This window comes from Pectinophora gossypiella, chromosome 3 (genome assembly GCF_024362695.1).
Source record: "Pectinophora gossypiella chromosome 3, ilPecGoss1.1, whole genome shotgun sequence".
NCBI classification, from domain to species: Eukaryota; Metazoa; Arthropoda; class Insecta; order Lepidoptera; family Gelechiidae; genus Pectinophora; species Pectinophora gossypiella.
Genome location: NC_065406.1, coordinates 10,743,893 through 10,759,798, shown reverse-complemented (window position 1 = coordinate 10,759,798; position 15,906 = coordinate 10,743,893). Strand labels below are relative to the sequence as shown.

The window sequence follows — 15,906 nt, the reverse complement described above, 5'->3', positions numbered from 1 at the left end:
TAGGGAAAAATTGGGAGAACGAAACGAGCGGCTGACATAAGTAAAAGTATAATGACAACTAAAATAAAACAAAATACAAAGAAGTAAAAAATAATAGACAAATATAAAATAACATACAAAAGAGACCGCAATGTTCAAGTGCAACCTGCACACACATATACAGCCAGGTGAACAGTTGGGCATTGGTGTACAATCTGTTGAAATACATTTTTATTTGTTTATATTTTCCAGAAAAAAGTAAACAATCTCTACAATGGCTGAGAGCGTAAATATTGAGTTATCTGGCGAAATTAATGCCACTTCAGAGAAGAAAGGTTTCCAAAAGTATGTTAATGATATGGAACTGTAAGTCTACTAACAATTTTCTATGCTACGTGGTGTTTCGAGCTTATAATAATGTTGGACGCTTATCATTTCATTTTTATTTGTGCCGTAATTTGATATGTTTGATACTGTTAACAATATTTTAAGTTAATTTGTACTAGAAGTTTGGGTAATATGATTTTACTAAAAATAGGTCTTTTATTGTGCTCCTACGCATTTTATCATTTAACGATGGACTTTTATGCGCCTACATTGCCTATGATAAGCGAGACTTGAAATTGAAACTGGTAATTTTTTTGTTTAATCAATCTACCTCATTTTTAAGTTTATATTATTTATGTTGCATACCAATTTTTTGTAGACTTGCTGGATACACCATTTAGTCTTAGTTTGCCTCTTTACTAACAATAAGAAATTGCTTGTATTTTTTTATTTCAGCTGCAAAATAATTCTGTACATGTAATATTAACTATCATCATTATACCTACTACACACTAATATTATTATAGGGTAATGCAAAGTCTCCGCAGTGGAGCCGCCCCAGCCTTGTTGATGGGAGTCCTCAATACACGCAGACCATGGACACAATTTGTAGCAACAGAAAATTTTAAGGTAATGGCTAATGAGGATAACTAACAAAAAATTTATATTTAGTTAAATCATTATATTTTTTTTCATTTTTGTTCCTGAACATGCAAACTGTTGACAGACCTTATGCAGTTATTATTTATTGTTGTAGTGGTGTGTAGAACAGGCCCTCTTTTCCTTTAGTAGACTATTTTAATCACCATTGTTATTAACAAAACCTGACAATGAATATGGCCATACAAAATGTTAGAAAATCTATTTAAAAAGCAGTCTATTTGTCATTAATATTAATGAAACAATTGTTCATTACAGGCTCCTGCATCTCTACCACGACTCTCACGACGATTCTACCGCAATGTCGACTATTTCCAAGCTAATTATCTCATTGTTTTCCTAGGACTATTTGCTTATTGCCTGTAAGTATTACTTTAATTTATTTTCTTATAAATTCTGTAGGTACAATCAAAGAGCAAAAGTGCAGTCACTAAGCCCAGTGAATTATTTGTAAACAGTGGTGAAGATTATGAACCAATAGTTGTCATAATTATAAAATGTATGTTTTTGGCCTATTACAGAAACGACATGTAACCAGGTCTTAAATGCAACCAGTTAATTTATTACTTTGCAGGAAACCGATTGGACTTTTGCACCTTATCATACATAATTTCAACATTTTGTTTAGGTGCAGGGCACCAAATTCTCAAAATATCAACAGAGTGGCCAAAGGACTAATTCTTAAATGCCTAATTTTTATAAGGGAAAATTTTCTTCAATTGGTTTTATTAATAAAAATAAACATAGAACACATTCAGCTCATTGCGGACCCACCATACCACTAGCCCTACCCCTGGTAGTAGGGTGGGTCCCAAACCATACCACCATCATGCCATCAAGTAATAGTGTTGTTATTAAAAATTAAAACATTATTAAAACAAAAGTTTTGACATATACATACACTTATTATTATTTACAGCAAATAAACTAAAATGGATACACCGCTATTAATACACATTAAAAATTAAAAAGGAACAGAATAAAAAAAATATTATGTACGCAATTTGTCCAATGCATGACCAATGGTAATTTCTTTGTTGACTAATTGCATTTGTACATCAATTATAAAATCGTCGTTGATAATTTGGTTTATTCGCCGTTTTTTAGGTACCATATTTGCATCATGAATCTTATGTAATACATTCAGTAAACGCATTAATGTCACAGTATTCTTGTTAAGTAATTTATTTATTTTATTTTTTTACCATACGAGTACTTTGTCACATCATTATGGTGGTATGGTTTGGGACCCACCCTACCACCAGGGGTAGGGCTAGTGGTATGGTGGGTCCGCAATGATTCAGCATAGCTGATTATCTTCCCCAGCTTGTTGTGAAAACCATCAGAGGAATTGTATTCTTTCTAACAAGTTAGAATGGAATTAGAATAGGCTTATAGACGTGATGCTATGTTGTTGTAGAATAGGCAGAAAATTAAGCCCTTTTATGTACTAGGCATCTTGATAATTAGCCCATTTTAGAATTAGGCATTTTGCACATAAACCTAAAAATCAAATATGAATATAACAATGGTATTTATTTTCAGAATCACAACTCCTTTGCTATTGATTGCTATGGTTGCTAGTTTCTTTGGATACAGAAAACTCACCTCAGGCCCCAACACTTGGAAGGTAAGAATGATTATAAACTCACTTTTATTAATTGAATTTAGTAGGTAATTACTTTCATTTCTTTTTTTATTTGCAGCCAAGAGTAAGTTTCCAGTTATATAATATTAATTTTGTACATACAACAGATTTCAATAATAATGATCTGTTCTTTATTATAATCATATAAACTAATATTTTTCACTTATTCTCATCTTACATACCTTTGTAAATATCTACAATACTTACGTAAAATATATCTGTTTAAATCAAATTCGTTTTCTAAATCTGACATGAACTACATGATACTTCATTTCCTTTCACTGTGCTATATCCTGTTAGATTGGTGGGTGGGAGTTGAGCAAGACACAGCAGTACGCGGTCGCGGCTGCAGGCTCCATGGCGGTATGCTGGCTCGCCGGCGCGGGCGCAGTGCTGTTTTGGGTGTTAGGTGAGCGATGCTATCTATCTTCAGTTTCAGACTGCCTATAGGCATCTTGTTCGTTACGGCATTACAGCTTTTTAGATAATTGGGTTAACCTTGATACATACATAAATTACGATGATAAATACATAAATTCGCGCCCGTATTTTATAATGGGATGGGCAGAAACCGCAATCTATATTAGCAATATTCTTTTATAATTGTGATATTTTGTTTTTCTTTTCTGTCTTCTGTTGTGTGGGATGTAAGGTGGGTGACCAACCTCATGTTATTCATTCACCCAATGTTACTTTTACGTAGAAATTTAGTTAGAATAGTTAAAATTGGTACTGGATACCAAGTAGTATGTGGATCCCCAATGTGAAATAGGCGTATTAAATATTTCTTCAAATTTTTGTCCTTCTGTAGGTACTTATACAAATTGTAATATTTCCAGGCGCAACTGTGACGGTGGTGGCCCTTCACGCTAGTTTCTTCGACGCGGAAGCGCTGCCACAGTCTGAGGACCCCGAACAGTTCCCGATGATCGAGCAAGTGTGACAGAGCTACTTACCGCTGTTCCTCCCGCCGCCTGGTTGCCACACTCCTTGCCCACCGCATTATTTCAAGAATGGTGAAACATAATAACTGTGGTGGAACTAAATTAAAGGTGACAACAGTTCTTGGGTTTGACCAACCAAAAATGACATTCGCTTTAGTATAATTAGAATGCTGTAATTAGAAATGTTAACAAAAATTTGTAAGGCCACCCGCATTCACGAGGTGAGTCAGTCACTGGCCTGAAATGTAATTTACTAAGTTGATTTGAGAAACCAGTTTATTTTAATTATAATATAAACATTGAATAATGAAATTATGAGGTTTTTATAAAGTATGCAATTAAGTTAGAGTTATAAGAATATATCCGCAGAGATCCATGTTGCTCTATGGAATATATCAATGTATTATTGTAGATTTTACTATTAATAACTTATAAAGTGTTTATTTATAATTTTATTGTGTGCCACTGTAAATGCTATAAATGTTATCATAAAGGGTGCTTTAAAATTTAAGTCGTAATGATTTCATAAACTCAAATCATCTCAATTTAGATACAATTTTTGTGGCTTGTAAATATAATTTTGAAGTCCAATAAAATATTTACTGAAACTGTAGATTACTTTCTTTTTACACACACAACATGAGTAGAATACAATATAAGAGTTTGATATAAAAAGAAGATAAGTAATTTTAAGTCCTTTAATAATTAACTACTTAAATACAATTAAAAAAAGCAACTTCATATAAAATCCACTATATCAACTGAAGCAATGTGACAACTTCTAATGCATAGTAATTATGCTTTATTTCATTAGATATACAACAAGCATATACTTTTTGTCATAAAATATGTTCCATGTTAACTCTCATTAGATACAAAAATAGATATGTATTTAATAAGCACACATTCAGTCAAAGAATTAGTCAATCAGTCTGGATACTCCAGGGGTATCCTCCACAAATAACATTCAATATTGATAAAAACTATAATAGAAAATACTTTCTACATAATATTGACTTCAACCTATTGTTTTTTTTACAGACAAATAATTTTACATGTTATGTACTTAACTATAAACATAATTTTAAAAATTATGTACTATTCTCAGAAATATTGTTTGTATGTCTCATAAAATGACCTTTAAAATAAACATTTCCCAATTGCACTAAATTCATGTCTGGGACAAGATAAAATCTTTTCTGACCAACAACTTAATAGAATTTAAATATAGGAACATAATATAATGTTTAAAGTTCATCCCCTGGAAGACTATATGTAGAAAAAATCTGTCTAAAATATGAATTCATTATTATAAAAAAATAAGTTATAAATATAAATCACAATGATGTGCCATTGTTAATTCTAGTCAGTTCCATGTCAGCAACAAGGAGGATCTCATCCCACTTGTGTGACGGTGTGTGTGGTGGAGTGGTCACTCCTAAGTCTTTGCTGGAACTAGGAGTTGTGAATTCCAGTTTCCTTTTTGATCTTCCAACATATATGTGACATGGCGAGTTCTTTTGTTCGCTTTCCAGCACAGACAGAGGTGTGATTGGAGAGGGAGTAGCCAAAGTAACTTTGTCAGCCTTTTTCACTTTTAAGGGACCCACATATCGGAAGACTGGCTTCTTTAAAATAAGGTTTCCGGATACCTTTTCTATGAGACCAATGGATATGAGAACATTGGCAATGTCATAGAGTCGCCGCACCTTGGACTTGTGCTGCCGGTCTTGCTGCTCTGGAGAAAGGAGGGTTTTATTTTTGTTGGCTGTGTCTATAAGAACCCCAACAGCCATTTCAAGGTTGATAAGTGTATTCTGTGAACAAATTATATTACATTTTTAATAATTCAATTCCAAAAGGCCCCAATACCATAATATGTTAAGATACTTACAGGCTTTTCCACTAAAAACAACATCAAAAATCTCTGAGCCAGAACTCCTAAAGTTTTATGTTTTGGGGCAGGTGGTTTTGGTGCCTTGCCTCTAAGAGCTTCAGAGAGCCTCAAATTCTCTCCTTGCTTTTTAAGCATTTTAAGGAAAGAATTCAATCTAGCTCCTCCATGCCACAAATATGTATTCTTTCTTTTATGAACTGCGCACTGCATTGCTTCCAGAATGTTGATGATGTCATACATGCGTCTCTTTTCCACGCCAAGTCGAGCTGCAGTGCCGTCCAGTTGGATCTCCACAGGCCCATTTCCATGAAGTGGATACAAATGAAGGAACCTACAACATAATTGACTTGCAATGCATTAAACTGTAATTATTCAGTAATGTAAATGTCAAGATAAATACATACCTGTCACATAATATCTGAAGAGACTTTTCCTTACGATGCGCAGCGCTGGGTGGTGGCGTGGGATACTGTAGCGCGACATTAGTTAACAACTTCAGGTTAGCGTTTGGTGACACATAATTAGTAGAATTGGTTACTTCAGTAAGCGCGCAACGCTTAGGTGTTGAGGTAATGTTATCATCCTCATACATCGTGCGATAACATTATGCAAAAATCCTGCCACAAAATATTCGCGTACTTTTTGACTGCACCGTGTCTTTATGTATCCAGTTGGCTGAAGATTTATAACAGGAAACTAATATGAACGCTTTAAATTTTAATGACATCTGAAGAAAAAAACAATTTAAACATTCTGATATGCAATAATAAGCAATAAAATTATTAAAATTACGTAAAAATACTTTTGTAACCTATCATCAATAAACAATTTTGACAGATGTGAGCGCGCGCCTACTCCGCGCGGTTTCCCGGTTCTTTTCCGCCAAAATTGAAAAAACTCTTAATTAAAATGTATTAATTATATTTAATACAATAAATAAAATTTATGAAAGTAAATAAGGGAATCAACTAAATATGGGTTTAAAGAATATTTGTTTAACTGAAGAAAGTAAACCGACGAGACATTTTATAATTTGATTGAAGAAGGTGTCCCGTACACGTACAATCCGACAATAATCTGGGCCCTGTTTTATAAAGCTGACAATTCGACATATATGTCAAAAAATGACAAAATTGTAGAATTGTCGCGCTTAGGCTGTTTTATAAAGGTAACCATTATGTCAAAAATCGACCGTGATAACGTGACATATTTGTCATTTAAAAAAGCGTTTAATAAAACTCGACATATGTCAAAAAACCACAGTCAAATTATTACGTCACCACAATTGTCCGATTGTCGTGACAATATGTCGAATTTTGACATATTTGTAAATAATATAATATGAAGCTAAATGAGGGTAGAATAGAAAAAATATTAACAAAGTAAAAGAAAGAATCAATCACTAGTGCAACTTCGATTGTTTGTTTTGATCGCGTGTGATGGAAATGCACAAGAAACTAAGTATTTTGGGGATTATCTATGAAAATAGAAACATACTGTTTGGGAAGTTTAGTGCCCAATTTACTTTCACTGTTCGATGATAGTACCATTTTTTGTAATGCGCGTTTTATAAACACTTTCTTACTCCTTTAAAATTCAAAATATAGTTTCGCGACAGAGGGTAACTCTCCTGTCAGAATTGTCGGACAATTCTACAAATATGTCAATATGTCGTGACAATTTTCTGTTTAATAAAGCTGATTTGACAAGTTTTTCACGACAAATTGTCACTTGTCACCTGTCGCCCAAAAAGTTTTATTAAACAGAAATATGTCGAATTGTCGCCCAAAATACTTAGTTTCTTGTGCATTTCCATCACACGCGATCAAAACAAACAATCGAAGTTGCACTAGTGATTGATTCTTTCTTTTACTTTGTTAATATTTTTTCTATTCTACCCTCATTTAGCTTCATAAAACATTATTATTTACAAATATGTCAAAATTCGTCATAATTGTCACGACAATCCCACAATTGTGGTGACGTAATAATTTGACTGTGGTTTTTTGACATATGTCGAGTTTTATTAAACGCTTTTTTAAATGACAAATATGTCACGTTTTCACGGTCGATTTTTGACATAATTGTTACCTTTATAAAACAGCCTAAGCGCGACAATTCTACAATTTTGTCATTTTTTGACAGATATGTCGAATTGTCAGCTTTATAAAACAGGGCCCAGATCTATCCGAATAACCTGTCGAGATAAATCGGGTGGATACAGATTGCAAAGGTCAGAATAGATACGAGCATTTTGCATTGCATGTCAATCAGAAAAATATATTAAGCTGCCTAAACCAAATATTCAAAAAGGTTTTGGCATACATTTTATCAATTTTATGTGTTCATAATAAAATCTGTGGTTAATTTTTTCTTTCGCGATCCTAGTATTATGTAATCAATCGTCATTCTCAATAAAAAAAAATCTTAAGTTTTGGCTTATATATATTCACTTGGCTACAAGCTTTTATTTTATACTCATCGTAGGATTTAGTATAAAGGAGTTTTCGCACTACATCCGATTCTTAATCGATCCGAGTCCGAGAATGTAGGACACTCGAAAATAATAAATATTTATAAGATTTCGGACGGATGTAGATAGATAATAAATAGTGTGCAAGTTATCATACAAATAGCTCGACAGACAGCCAATTTGGATCCGTCATTTGGCGGATTCGAATCGGATAACAATCGGAATAGTGCAAAAACGCCCTAAAGCGCTAATTATATTACCCAATCCATCCAGCCAGACCGATTCGTCAAGGCCGCATCGAGATTGGGAAAATTGTCGCTATTACACTAGTTCGAAATAGTGGTTACCAGTTACCATGATTATTCCCCACCAACTCGCTCGAGATTGTGGTTACCATGGTTAAACCCCACCAATTTGATATTAGACTATACGTTCCTGATCGGTAAACTTGAGTTGAGTTAAAGCTTGAGTTGAGCAGCATGCTCTTAAGACCTTTGCTTGCGTAGAAATTCGATGAACGTGAACCATAAATAAAGATACGACCGGATACGACTATAACGACTATTTTGTCAACTGACTATCTTTTTAATGAATATATATTTTCACGTTCGTTTATTAAAGAAAATACAATTGTTTGTAATCACTTAAGTAAATATTTTAAACGGCATATGAAATAAAACTTCTGTTTATTCTATTATAAATCTTTCGTTTAAAGTTAAAAACGGTAAAATACGCAAAAACGGAAGTGTTGTGATTGTAGTCTATGGAAGGAAAGGAAAGAACTTCATTTATTATCGTCTCAATGGCTGGCATGAAGCTTGATTACTTTTCTTGCGAAAGTGAGCTTGGTTTTCTTTGAAAGGGCCGATTGCCGTCAAAGTTCGGGCTTTTATTTACGATTCAAAGTTAAGTATTGTGAAATGTTTGATTATCAGTAGAAAGCCGCGAGCGCGTCAATGATTGACGATGGTGATTGTGGTATAGACGCAGCATTTACATTCATAACAAAATGAACGACGGTGACTGGATTTGCAGTGATTCTAATTGCGGAAATATCAACTTCGCTCGTCGAGTATCATGTTATCGTTGCAATAAAGAAAAGCCGGATGCAGGGAAAAGTTTTAATAAGAAGAAATTGGGAACGGAGATAGGAAAATCGGCCGCCGAAAAATCTAGAGGCTTGTTCAACGCAGACGATTGGCAGTGCAACAAATGCGCAAACGTCAACTGGGCCCGGCGTCAGACTTGCAATGTTTGCAATGCGCCAAAGTTCGGTGAAGTATGTTTTAGAAAGCTATTCTATTTTTCACAATTTTCCTTTAAATGTTCATACTATGAATTGATGTATTTTATAAATGTGTCATTTTAGGTAGAAGCCCGTACGGGCTACGGCGGAGGCTACAACGAGCGCGGTGTAGTGGAGTACCGTCGACGGGATCCATCATCTGATGATGAATATGATGAATTTGGTAGGAAGAAACGCAACAAGCGCAAGTCAGAGTCTCAGAGTCAAAGGAGTGACACCCATGATAAGGTATGTTTCTATTACCTATAGGTTTGCTGGTTTTGTAACATCATTATTCATGCATGAATTTCTTTTACATTTCTTCAATTATTTTCACTAATCTAGCAAAAGCATTTAATTTTTGGTGTCTAATTTCAACTTCAATCTGTCAAATTGTGGCAAAATTCAGGGGATAATGGATTTTGAAGCTAAGAAGACTTGATATTATCTTATAAGTGCATTTGTTGAAGCACATCATTACTAAAGTGGAGATAATTTTTCCTGCCTTCAGGTTGGCACCACTGAAGTACCAGTGTCCAAAAAGTTGCCACTAATGCTGCAAAAGGGAACCATGTTGGAGCATGCATCTGCATCAAACAAAAGAGAGCATGAAAAAATAAGTGGCAGCCTCAGTGATGGTTCAGTGTGTGAACTTCCTCCACTCAGTAAAACTGCCTTCAGGAGACGTCAGATCCAAAATCAAACCAACTATCACAGACAAGTTCATATGTTGCCGAATTATAAGACAGACACTCGTTCCCGCAAAAGATATTCAAGCACTGGAGACAAAGAGCACACCGGTTCATCTGGACATGAAACTGGATGTAAAAGGAGCAAGAGAGATAGTACTCAATCTCCCATTACAAAAGCTTATAACCCTGTCATGGAAAATATGGTATCATCAACAAATAATGATGTACTATACAAATTCACTGGACCATCTGCAGCTGAAAATTTTGAAGTTACATACACACTGGAGCAAAGAGTCAAGGCTGCAGCATTTGCAATAGTTTACAATAATTGCAAAATTACTACCAACAAATTCGAAGGCTTATATGACAAACCTGCACCAGATTTTAAGACTATTTTTGCATGGAGGCAGCGTTTATTATTAACTGGTTGCTTAGTAGACGCTCATACAGATGGCAAAACTGATACTGTAAAACCACACACAAACATTCCTGCAAAGAATAATTTGCAGAAAAAACCAGTTCAAAAGTTGCCTAACCCTGATGAAATTATCATATCATCTTCATCTGACAGTGAAAGTGACAATAACAAATTGTCACAAAATGTGTCACAAATGCCCAGGCCAAGAAGTGTTAGTGTTGAAACAATGGTGATAGGTGGCATAGACAACAACAACAAACAACCAGGTAGCTCTGCTAGCACAGCAGATGAGAGAACATCACATGGTAGGAGCCATTCAAGATCAACACAGCGTCGAGACCACTCTTCACAAGACAGTCAGGAATCTGATTACCCTGATACAGAATCTGAGCAATTAGATTCTAAAACAAAATGTAGTCAAAACAGTACTATATCTACTAAGCCAGTACGACAGTCTGTTTGTGATTCAGATTCAGTCTCCTATAACAGTGATGAAGAAGATTTCTTGTCAAGAGTTTATAAAGGTAAAAAATCTAAACGTAAAATTAAGAGACACCATAATTCAGTCACTCCTGTTAAAACTACCACTTATGAATCTCCAAATGTACCAGTTTATTGTGGGTATAATACAGTAAAAGAGTCTGAAAAGTCTCCCCTGGTGACTGGCAATATCTATACATCAAATGTACAAAATATGACTGTGAAAACCAGAGAGTATTCACTCGTGGATACAGACGGGTGTTCAAGTGAATATGTTCCAACAAAGCTTGGCTCAAATGCAAAGAAAAACTATCAAGCATTTAGAGATAATGTCAAGAAGAAGGGCTATTGGGCTAAGGCAAACGGTCAGTCAATATCCAATAAACCAAAACCAAGGAATCACATTAAAATGCAAACTGTTCAAAATACTAATATAATACAGGATTCATTTTGGGCTAAAACTAATAAACAATGCATGTCCACAAATAATGTTACTAATACACATGTTATCATTCCTGGTGTACAAGACAATACATCTGAAAGCTTTTGGGCTAAAGAACATTCTATACCTAAAAATACAAGAGAATTCAAAGAGCCTGTGATAAAATGTGTGGATAAACTGCCAAGCCATCTTTATGGGAATGAGAATCAAGGTTATGTTTCAGCACAACAGCCATTAATCAATGATCAAAATGAATTTGCAAATGATGATTTTAATAACTTTCTACAAGTAGATCACTATACTTCGTTTGACAAATTATCAATACCTGCTATAGGAAAGTCGCCAGAGAATACTTCTAGCATATTTGATATGGTACAGTCGAATTCGGCGAGCAAAAATAAAAGCATAATGGACATTTTTAATATTGGGGAACAAGCTGAAGAAAGTGCTGAGGGAAAAAATGACCTGGAAAAATACGACAGTGCCAGGAAACTGTTTGAAGCTCAGTGGGACGATGATGACGACGCTCTCTACGGAAATTCCGATACAATTGAGATGTCTGTAGCTGCAAAGCGCACACCTTCACCTCCAAGCATTGGATCGATAAAAGCACAGAGTCCTCCAAACAATATGGAATATATTGATGAAATAGATCAAGAAAAAACGTCTACGCCAAATAAAATATCCATGGATGTTATTCGTGATAGACGTGATAAGTTACTAGATATATTGAAGGACTTTCAGAATAATCGGGAACAAGAAGTAAATAGTAATATTTCGCCTTCAACTGCTGATGCGCTGAATTCCCCTATCCCGCCAAAACAAGACTTTATTAACCAAATGAATAAACAGACCATACCCACCAGTCTTATAAAAAGACCTGAGGCTATTCCTGCAGAGCTCTCCAGTGAAATAGTGTTGTCTGGACAAGATAAAGAAAGTACAAACAATTCATATAAAATCAGCCCATCTAAACAAGTTCACATTATCGAATCTATAATTATTCAGCCAAATGATGATTTATATGTGGAACAAAATTGTCATCCACATACTGATCATAGTTCATCTAAATCGGTAACAAATAATTCAGAATCATGTTTTGGTTTACAAGAACCAACAACTCCAGCGGAAATTCAAGATTCTGCTCCAACCCCACAAATCTTAGCACCACAAATAGATTTGTCAAATATACTATCTGGTTTAAATACTAATACTCTTTTATTAGCTCTGCAAAGTATTCAACAAATATCACAAAATTCATCAACTGGTAACACAAACACTGTGGCACAGGAAGATACTGAACAAAATGCTCCCAATGATGATGAACCTGTGGAGACTATTAATTTGACAAATGACGAGGATTGGGAGAAAGAGTCTAATGCAGATAACAGCATTGAACGTCAACTAGAAAGGCTTGATGGCAACACTGGAGATACTCCTTTTTTGAGCGACATCTTTGATCCCAGTCCAGTCGTTATACCTCCACAAATCGCGAAAAAACTAAATATAAACCTCAAAAAACCAGAAGATAAAACAGACACACAACTGCCTCTTATCAATGATAACGCGCCTGTTATAGGGAACTTTAAAAGTTTCGCGTTACCAAAGCCGATACTGTTGAATAGGCTGAAGGTGACGATGAAAGTACCAGATAAAAGTTCTAAAGGTGGAGGCAAGAAAAAGAAGGTTTGTATTGCAAACACGTTTTGCAGTAGAATTAACATTATTTTCGCGCATTGTATGGAGAAGTTGAGCTTTAATTGTTGTTGCAGGGCAAAGCGTCCGCGTCGAAGGGCGATGGCGGTGAAGAGGAAGAAGATGACGAAGAAGAGTCTGGGGACGAAGCTGACCTTTCCAAGTACGATTTATGGGGCAGTGATAACGAGCAAGGTTCGTCAAAGGCAGGTTAGTAACAGCACACCTAGAGTAAAAGCGCTTGCCGGGATGCTGTCGTTTTACTTGGTAATTCAGATTGAATGACAATACTGTAAAGGTGAAGATATTGTTTGATGTATTACTGAATTTGTGTAAATCATAGTGAAAACTAGAATTAGAGACGTCTTTCGTTGTTTCTAGACGCAGAAAAGGCTAAGGAAGGGGAGGGATCCAAAGAGGTTTCAGATCCGGCCGATAAAAACGGTAAACGTCCGTCACCAGAGGCCAAGAGGAGTAAGAGAAGGTTTGTCTTAGATGTGGGTAATATTGCTTTACTAATATTCTCAAATAAAAACCTTCAAAAACACTATTCTCTATAATTATTAGTTTGCTCTAAACTTGGTCCCTTTAAGGACAATTATTTACGTTGGAAGCCCTTGTGAATATTATTAGATAGCATAAATAATTTCTATCGCTTTAGACAGTATTAGGAATCCTTTGTCCACTATGACTAACATTGTTTTTTGTTGATAGGTCTAGTTCCTCATCATCTTCAAGTTCGTCTTCCAGTTCCAGTTCTAGTCAAACATCTGCTCCAAAAAACAAGTAAGGATCACACTATTTGTTTACTTATAAAGACATAATAAAATAGAAGGTGCAGGTCGTGTCGTATCGGGAGGTGAAGGTTTTGGCGGGAAGAAGAGAGGAATGGCGATTACTCCACCGACAAGAGCGCAGCTCTTAAATAGAGAGAGAGGAGAAAAACATAATAAACGAATACTCTATTTATTGGATCTCTTTGGTGCAGGTTCGATGATTTCAACTTGAACAGTGAGCGGGAGGGGTCGCCGCGCGGGCGCAAGTCTCGATCACGCTCGCGGTCGCCCGGGTCACGAGCCGGCCCCAGGCGCAAGTCCCGGGACAGTCGCTCTGCAGGGGAGACTAGGTATGTGTCACACTTTTTTTAACGCCCCCGTAGACTTCATCTGCGGATTCTTAAACCATTTTGTGATTGTGTTGAAATACAGAAGTCTCACTTTATTCGCTAGTATAAATTAAAAGCGACGCCTATTTTCTATATATTGCCTAGTTTGCCGTGAATTATAACAGACATTAAACCTCTTTAAATCAAATTTCTTTGATTCAAAGTTTGTTGCCAGAGCAGTACTTTTTCCTGATATGTCAACTAAAAACTATATTTTTGTCATTCTAAACAAGCTATATTTAATGATATTAATATACATATTTCTAACAGCCTCTTCATTTGTTAGCCATATGCGTCGTCTGTTTGCCTGGTGATGCAGTTGTGATATCTGGGAATAACATTTGTTTTTTGTTTAACAGGAACTCTCGCGATAAGGAGTACACGCGCGATCGGGAGCGTCGTGACAAATCGCGAGGCGAGCGTAAAGAGCGTCGCTACAGCCGCGAAGGCAACCACTACGGCGGGCGCGGCCGCCACCGCTAGCTCCACGCTGCTCGTCCATCGACTGGGGTATGACGCCAGAACCACAGACCATGATCTACTTTAAAAAGTGGTGCAAAATCAGTGTCTCATGATACAATTATAAATTATGCAGTATAAACCGACTGGGTACAGCCAAATCTATCCTGTAGTAATCTTGTGTCGACGACGACGTAGTCCTAAAAAGTCGCGTTTTAACGATCCTGTAATTATTTCCATTTACTATACGAGTATATGTGTGATATGCGACTGTCGTGTAAAATCCTTCGGGTATAGACATAGGTATAGTTTTATGGTAATTTTGATAAGAAATCAACCATGGAGCTACTGCTTAAGGTTGTCATGTAAATAATGTGCTAATGAAAATTGTTGACATTGGGTTCTTGTGATATGATCTCAACATAAAAGTAAAAGAAATTGATAATATTCTTATTACTTTCATGTACGAGTGTTTTTTGTTGGTAGACTACTATATTTATGCATTTAAGTATTTTTGAAAATTAACGTGTAAGTCAAAATTATAGTGGAAATTCAGCTCATTTCGTTACAATTTAGGTCTGTGTAAAAATTATATAAAAATGTGTATAAAGGCGATGGGGTTTTACAAAAGGACTAAAAAAATTATGAACTTTATAGAATGACAAGGATTTCGTGGCGCGTGGATGAGATGTACCATCCCCATACATTATATTCTACATTTATAAAGTTACGATTACCACACGCACCAAAACATCCTTGTCAAACTATATGTATTATGTCATTCGTTTGTTTTCATAACTACATGTCCATAGTGTATTATGATTATTTTTTGGGGTATGAGTTAGCTTTCTCACAGCCCACCCCGTATAAAATAGCGAGTGGGGAAACGGCGTGACGTGGTAACATGAACCTTCTAGTTGTAAACAAAACAACGAAAATCCTTGCGTTCTTTCTGTGGGTACTAGCTATTTTTTTAATTCTGTAAATACCTATTACGCTATATTTTATAGTACTAAATTCTATTTTTTCTTTCCGAGTACCCATGTATGTAAACTGTCCGGAACTAGGTATAAAGACATTTGTTATTACTTAAGATTGAGGAAATGTCTAGTGATACGTTATGTTTAAGCTAACAGTGTATGGTAATTGATTTACCATTAAATCAAAATTAATATATTAGAATTCTTTTTATTTTTATACATTAGATTAACGACATTAAAAAAATAGTAAAAGCAAGTTTACAGCCCAGCAGGTACTTACCTCTAAAAAAATTACACATTTCATTACAAAAACCAGGGTTGATGAGATTGGTAAATCACCTCACAACTCACAACATAGAAGA

General features: G+C 35.4%; 3 protein-coding genes across 6 annotated transcripts; 2 read left to right on the top strand and 1 right to left on the bottom strand.

Moving 5' to 3' along the window:
* Nucleotides 1-154: 154 nt before the first annotated feature.
* Nucleotides 155-4,171, top strand: LOC126381885 (prenylated Rab acceptor protein 1). Of its 2 annotated transcripts, none has more exons than XM_050031441.1 (6): nt 155-324; nt 834-936; nt 1,225-1,328; nt 2,512-2,596; nt 2,915-3,023; nt 3,454-4,171. In XM_050031441.1, exons 1-6 carry the CDS (start codon nt 254-256, stop codon nt 3,555-3,557), a joined length of 576 nt encoding a protein of 191 aa, XP_049887398.1. In that variant the 5' UTR covers nt 155-253; the 3' UTR covers nt 3,558-4,171. The 2 variants fall into 2 exon arrangements, with proteins under 2 accessions (XP_049887398.1, XP_049887397.1); XM_050031440.1 differs by having other exon boundaries at nt 155-345.
* A 71-nt stretch (nt 4,172-4,242) lies between these two features.
* LOC126381882 (transcription factor E2F7-like) lies at nt 4,243-6,306 on the bottom strand. The gene is made up of 3 exons (XM_050031438.1): nt 5,860-6,306; nt 5,453-5,786; nt 4,243-5,375 (listed from the first exon to the last, which is right to left on the bottom strand). The coding sequence occupies exons 1-3, from the start codon at nt 6,045-6,047 to the stop codon at nt 4,896-4,898; spliced, it is 1,002 nt and encodes a 333-aa protein (XP_049887395.1). The 5' UTR covers nt 6,048-6,306; the 3' UTR covers nt 4,243-4,895.
* Nucleotides 6,307-8,701: 2,395 nt separating this feature from the next.
* Nucleotides 8,702-15,740, top strand: LOC126381877 (zinc finger Ran-binding domain-containing protein 2). 3 transcript variants are annotated; one of them, XM_050031411.1, is made up of 8 exons: nt 8,704-9,207; nt 9,298-9,462; nt 9,725-12,931; nt 13,018-13,150; nt 13,322-13,424; nt 13,655-13,726; nt 13,929-14,066; nt 14,465-15,740. In XM_050031411.1, the coding sequence occupies exons 1-8, from the start codon at nt 8,938-8,940 to the stop codon at nt 14,586-14,588; spliced, it is 4,212 nt and encodes a 1,403-aa protein (XP_049887368.1). In that variant the 5' UTR covers nt 8,704-8,937; the 3' UTR covers nt 14,589-15,740. The 3 variants fall into 3 exon arrangements, 2 of the variants coding, with proteins under 2 accessions (XP_049887368.1, XP_049887369.1); XR_007568993.1 differs by lacking the exon at nt 14,465-15,740 and having other exon boundaries at nt 8,702-9,207; nt 13,322-13,437; nt 13,929-13,996; XM_050031412.1 differs by lacking the exon at nt 9,725-12,931 and having other exon boundaries at nt 8,711-9,207.
* Nucleotides 15,741-15,906: the final 166 nt, after the last annotated feature.

What these genes read in the sequence shown, in the direction of transcription:
- LOC126381885 (XM_050031440.1), top strand. Translation starts at nt 254, where the DNA reads ATGGCTGAGAGCGTAAATATTGAGTTATCTGGCGAAATTAATGCCACT. An exon ending in TAGCAACAGAAAATTTTAAG is followed by an intron (nt 937 to 1,224) that starts GTAATGGCTAAT and finishes TGTTCATTACAG; the next exon opens with GCTCCTGCATCTCTACCACG. An exon ending in AGTGCTGTTTTGGGTGTTAG is followed by an intron (nt 3,024 to 3,453) that starts GTGAGCGATGCT and finishes TAATATTTCCAG; the next exon opens with GCGCAACTGTGACGGTGGTG.
- LOC126381882 (XM_050031438.1), bottom strand. Translation starts at nt 6,047, where the DNA reads ATGTATGAGGATGATAACATTACCTCAACACCTAAGCGTTGCGCGCTT. An exon ending in CTTCAGATATTATGTGACAG is followed by an intron (nt 5,787 to 5,859) that starts GTATGTATTTAT and finishes ATTATGTTGTAG; the next exon opens with GTTCCTTCATTTGTATCCAC. An exon ending in TGTTTTTAGTGGAAAAGCCT is followed by an intron (nt 5,376 to 5,452) that starts GTAAGTATCTTA and finishes ATTTGTTCACAG; the next exon opens with AATACACTTATCAACCTTGA.
- LOC126381877 (XM_050031411.1), top strand. Translation starts at nt 8,938, where the DNA reads ATGAACGACGGTGACTGGATTTGCAGTGATTCTAATTGCGGAAATATC. An exon ending in GGAGTGACACCCATGATAAG is followed by an intron (nt 9,463 to 9,724) that starts GTATGTTTCTAT and finishes TCCTGCCTTCAG; the next exon opens with GTTGGCACCACTGAAGTACC. An exon ending in GCAAGGTTCGTCAAAGGCAG is followed by an intron (nt 13,151 to 13,321) that starts GTTAGTAACAGC and finishes CGTTGTTTCTAG; the next exon opens with ACGCAGAAAAGGCTAAGGAA.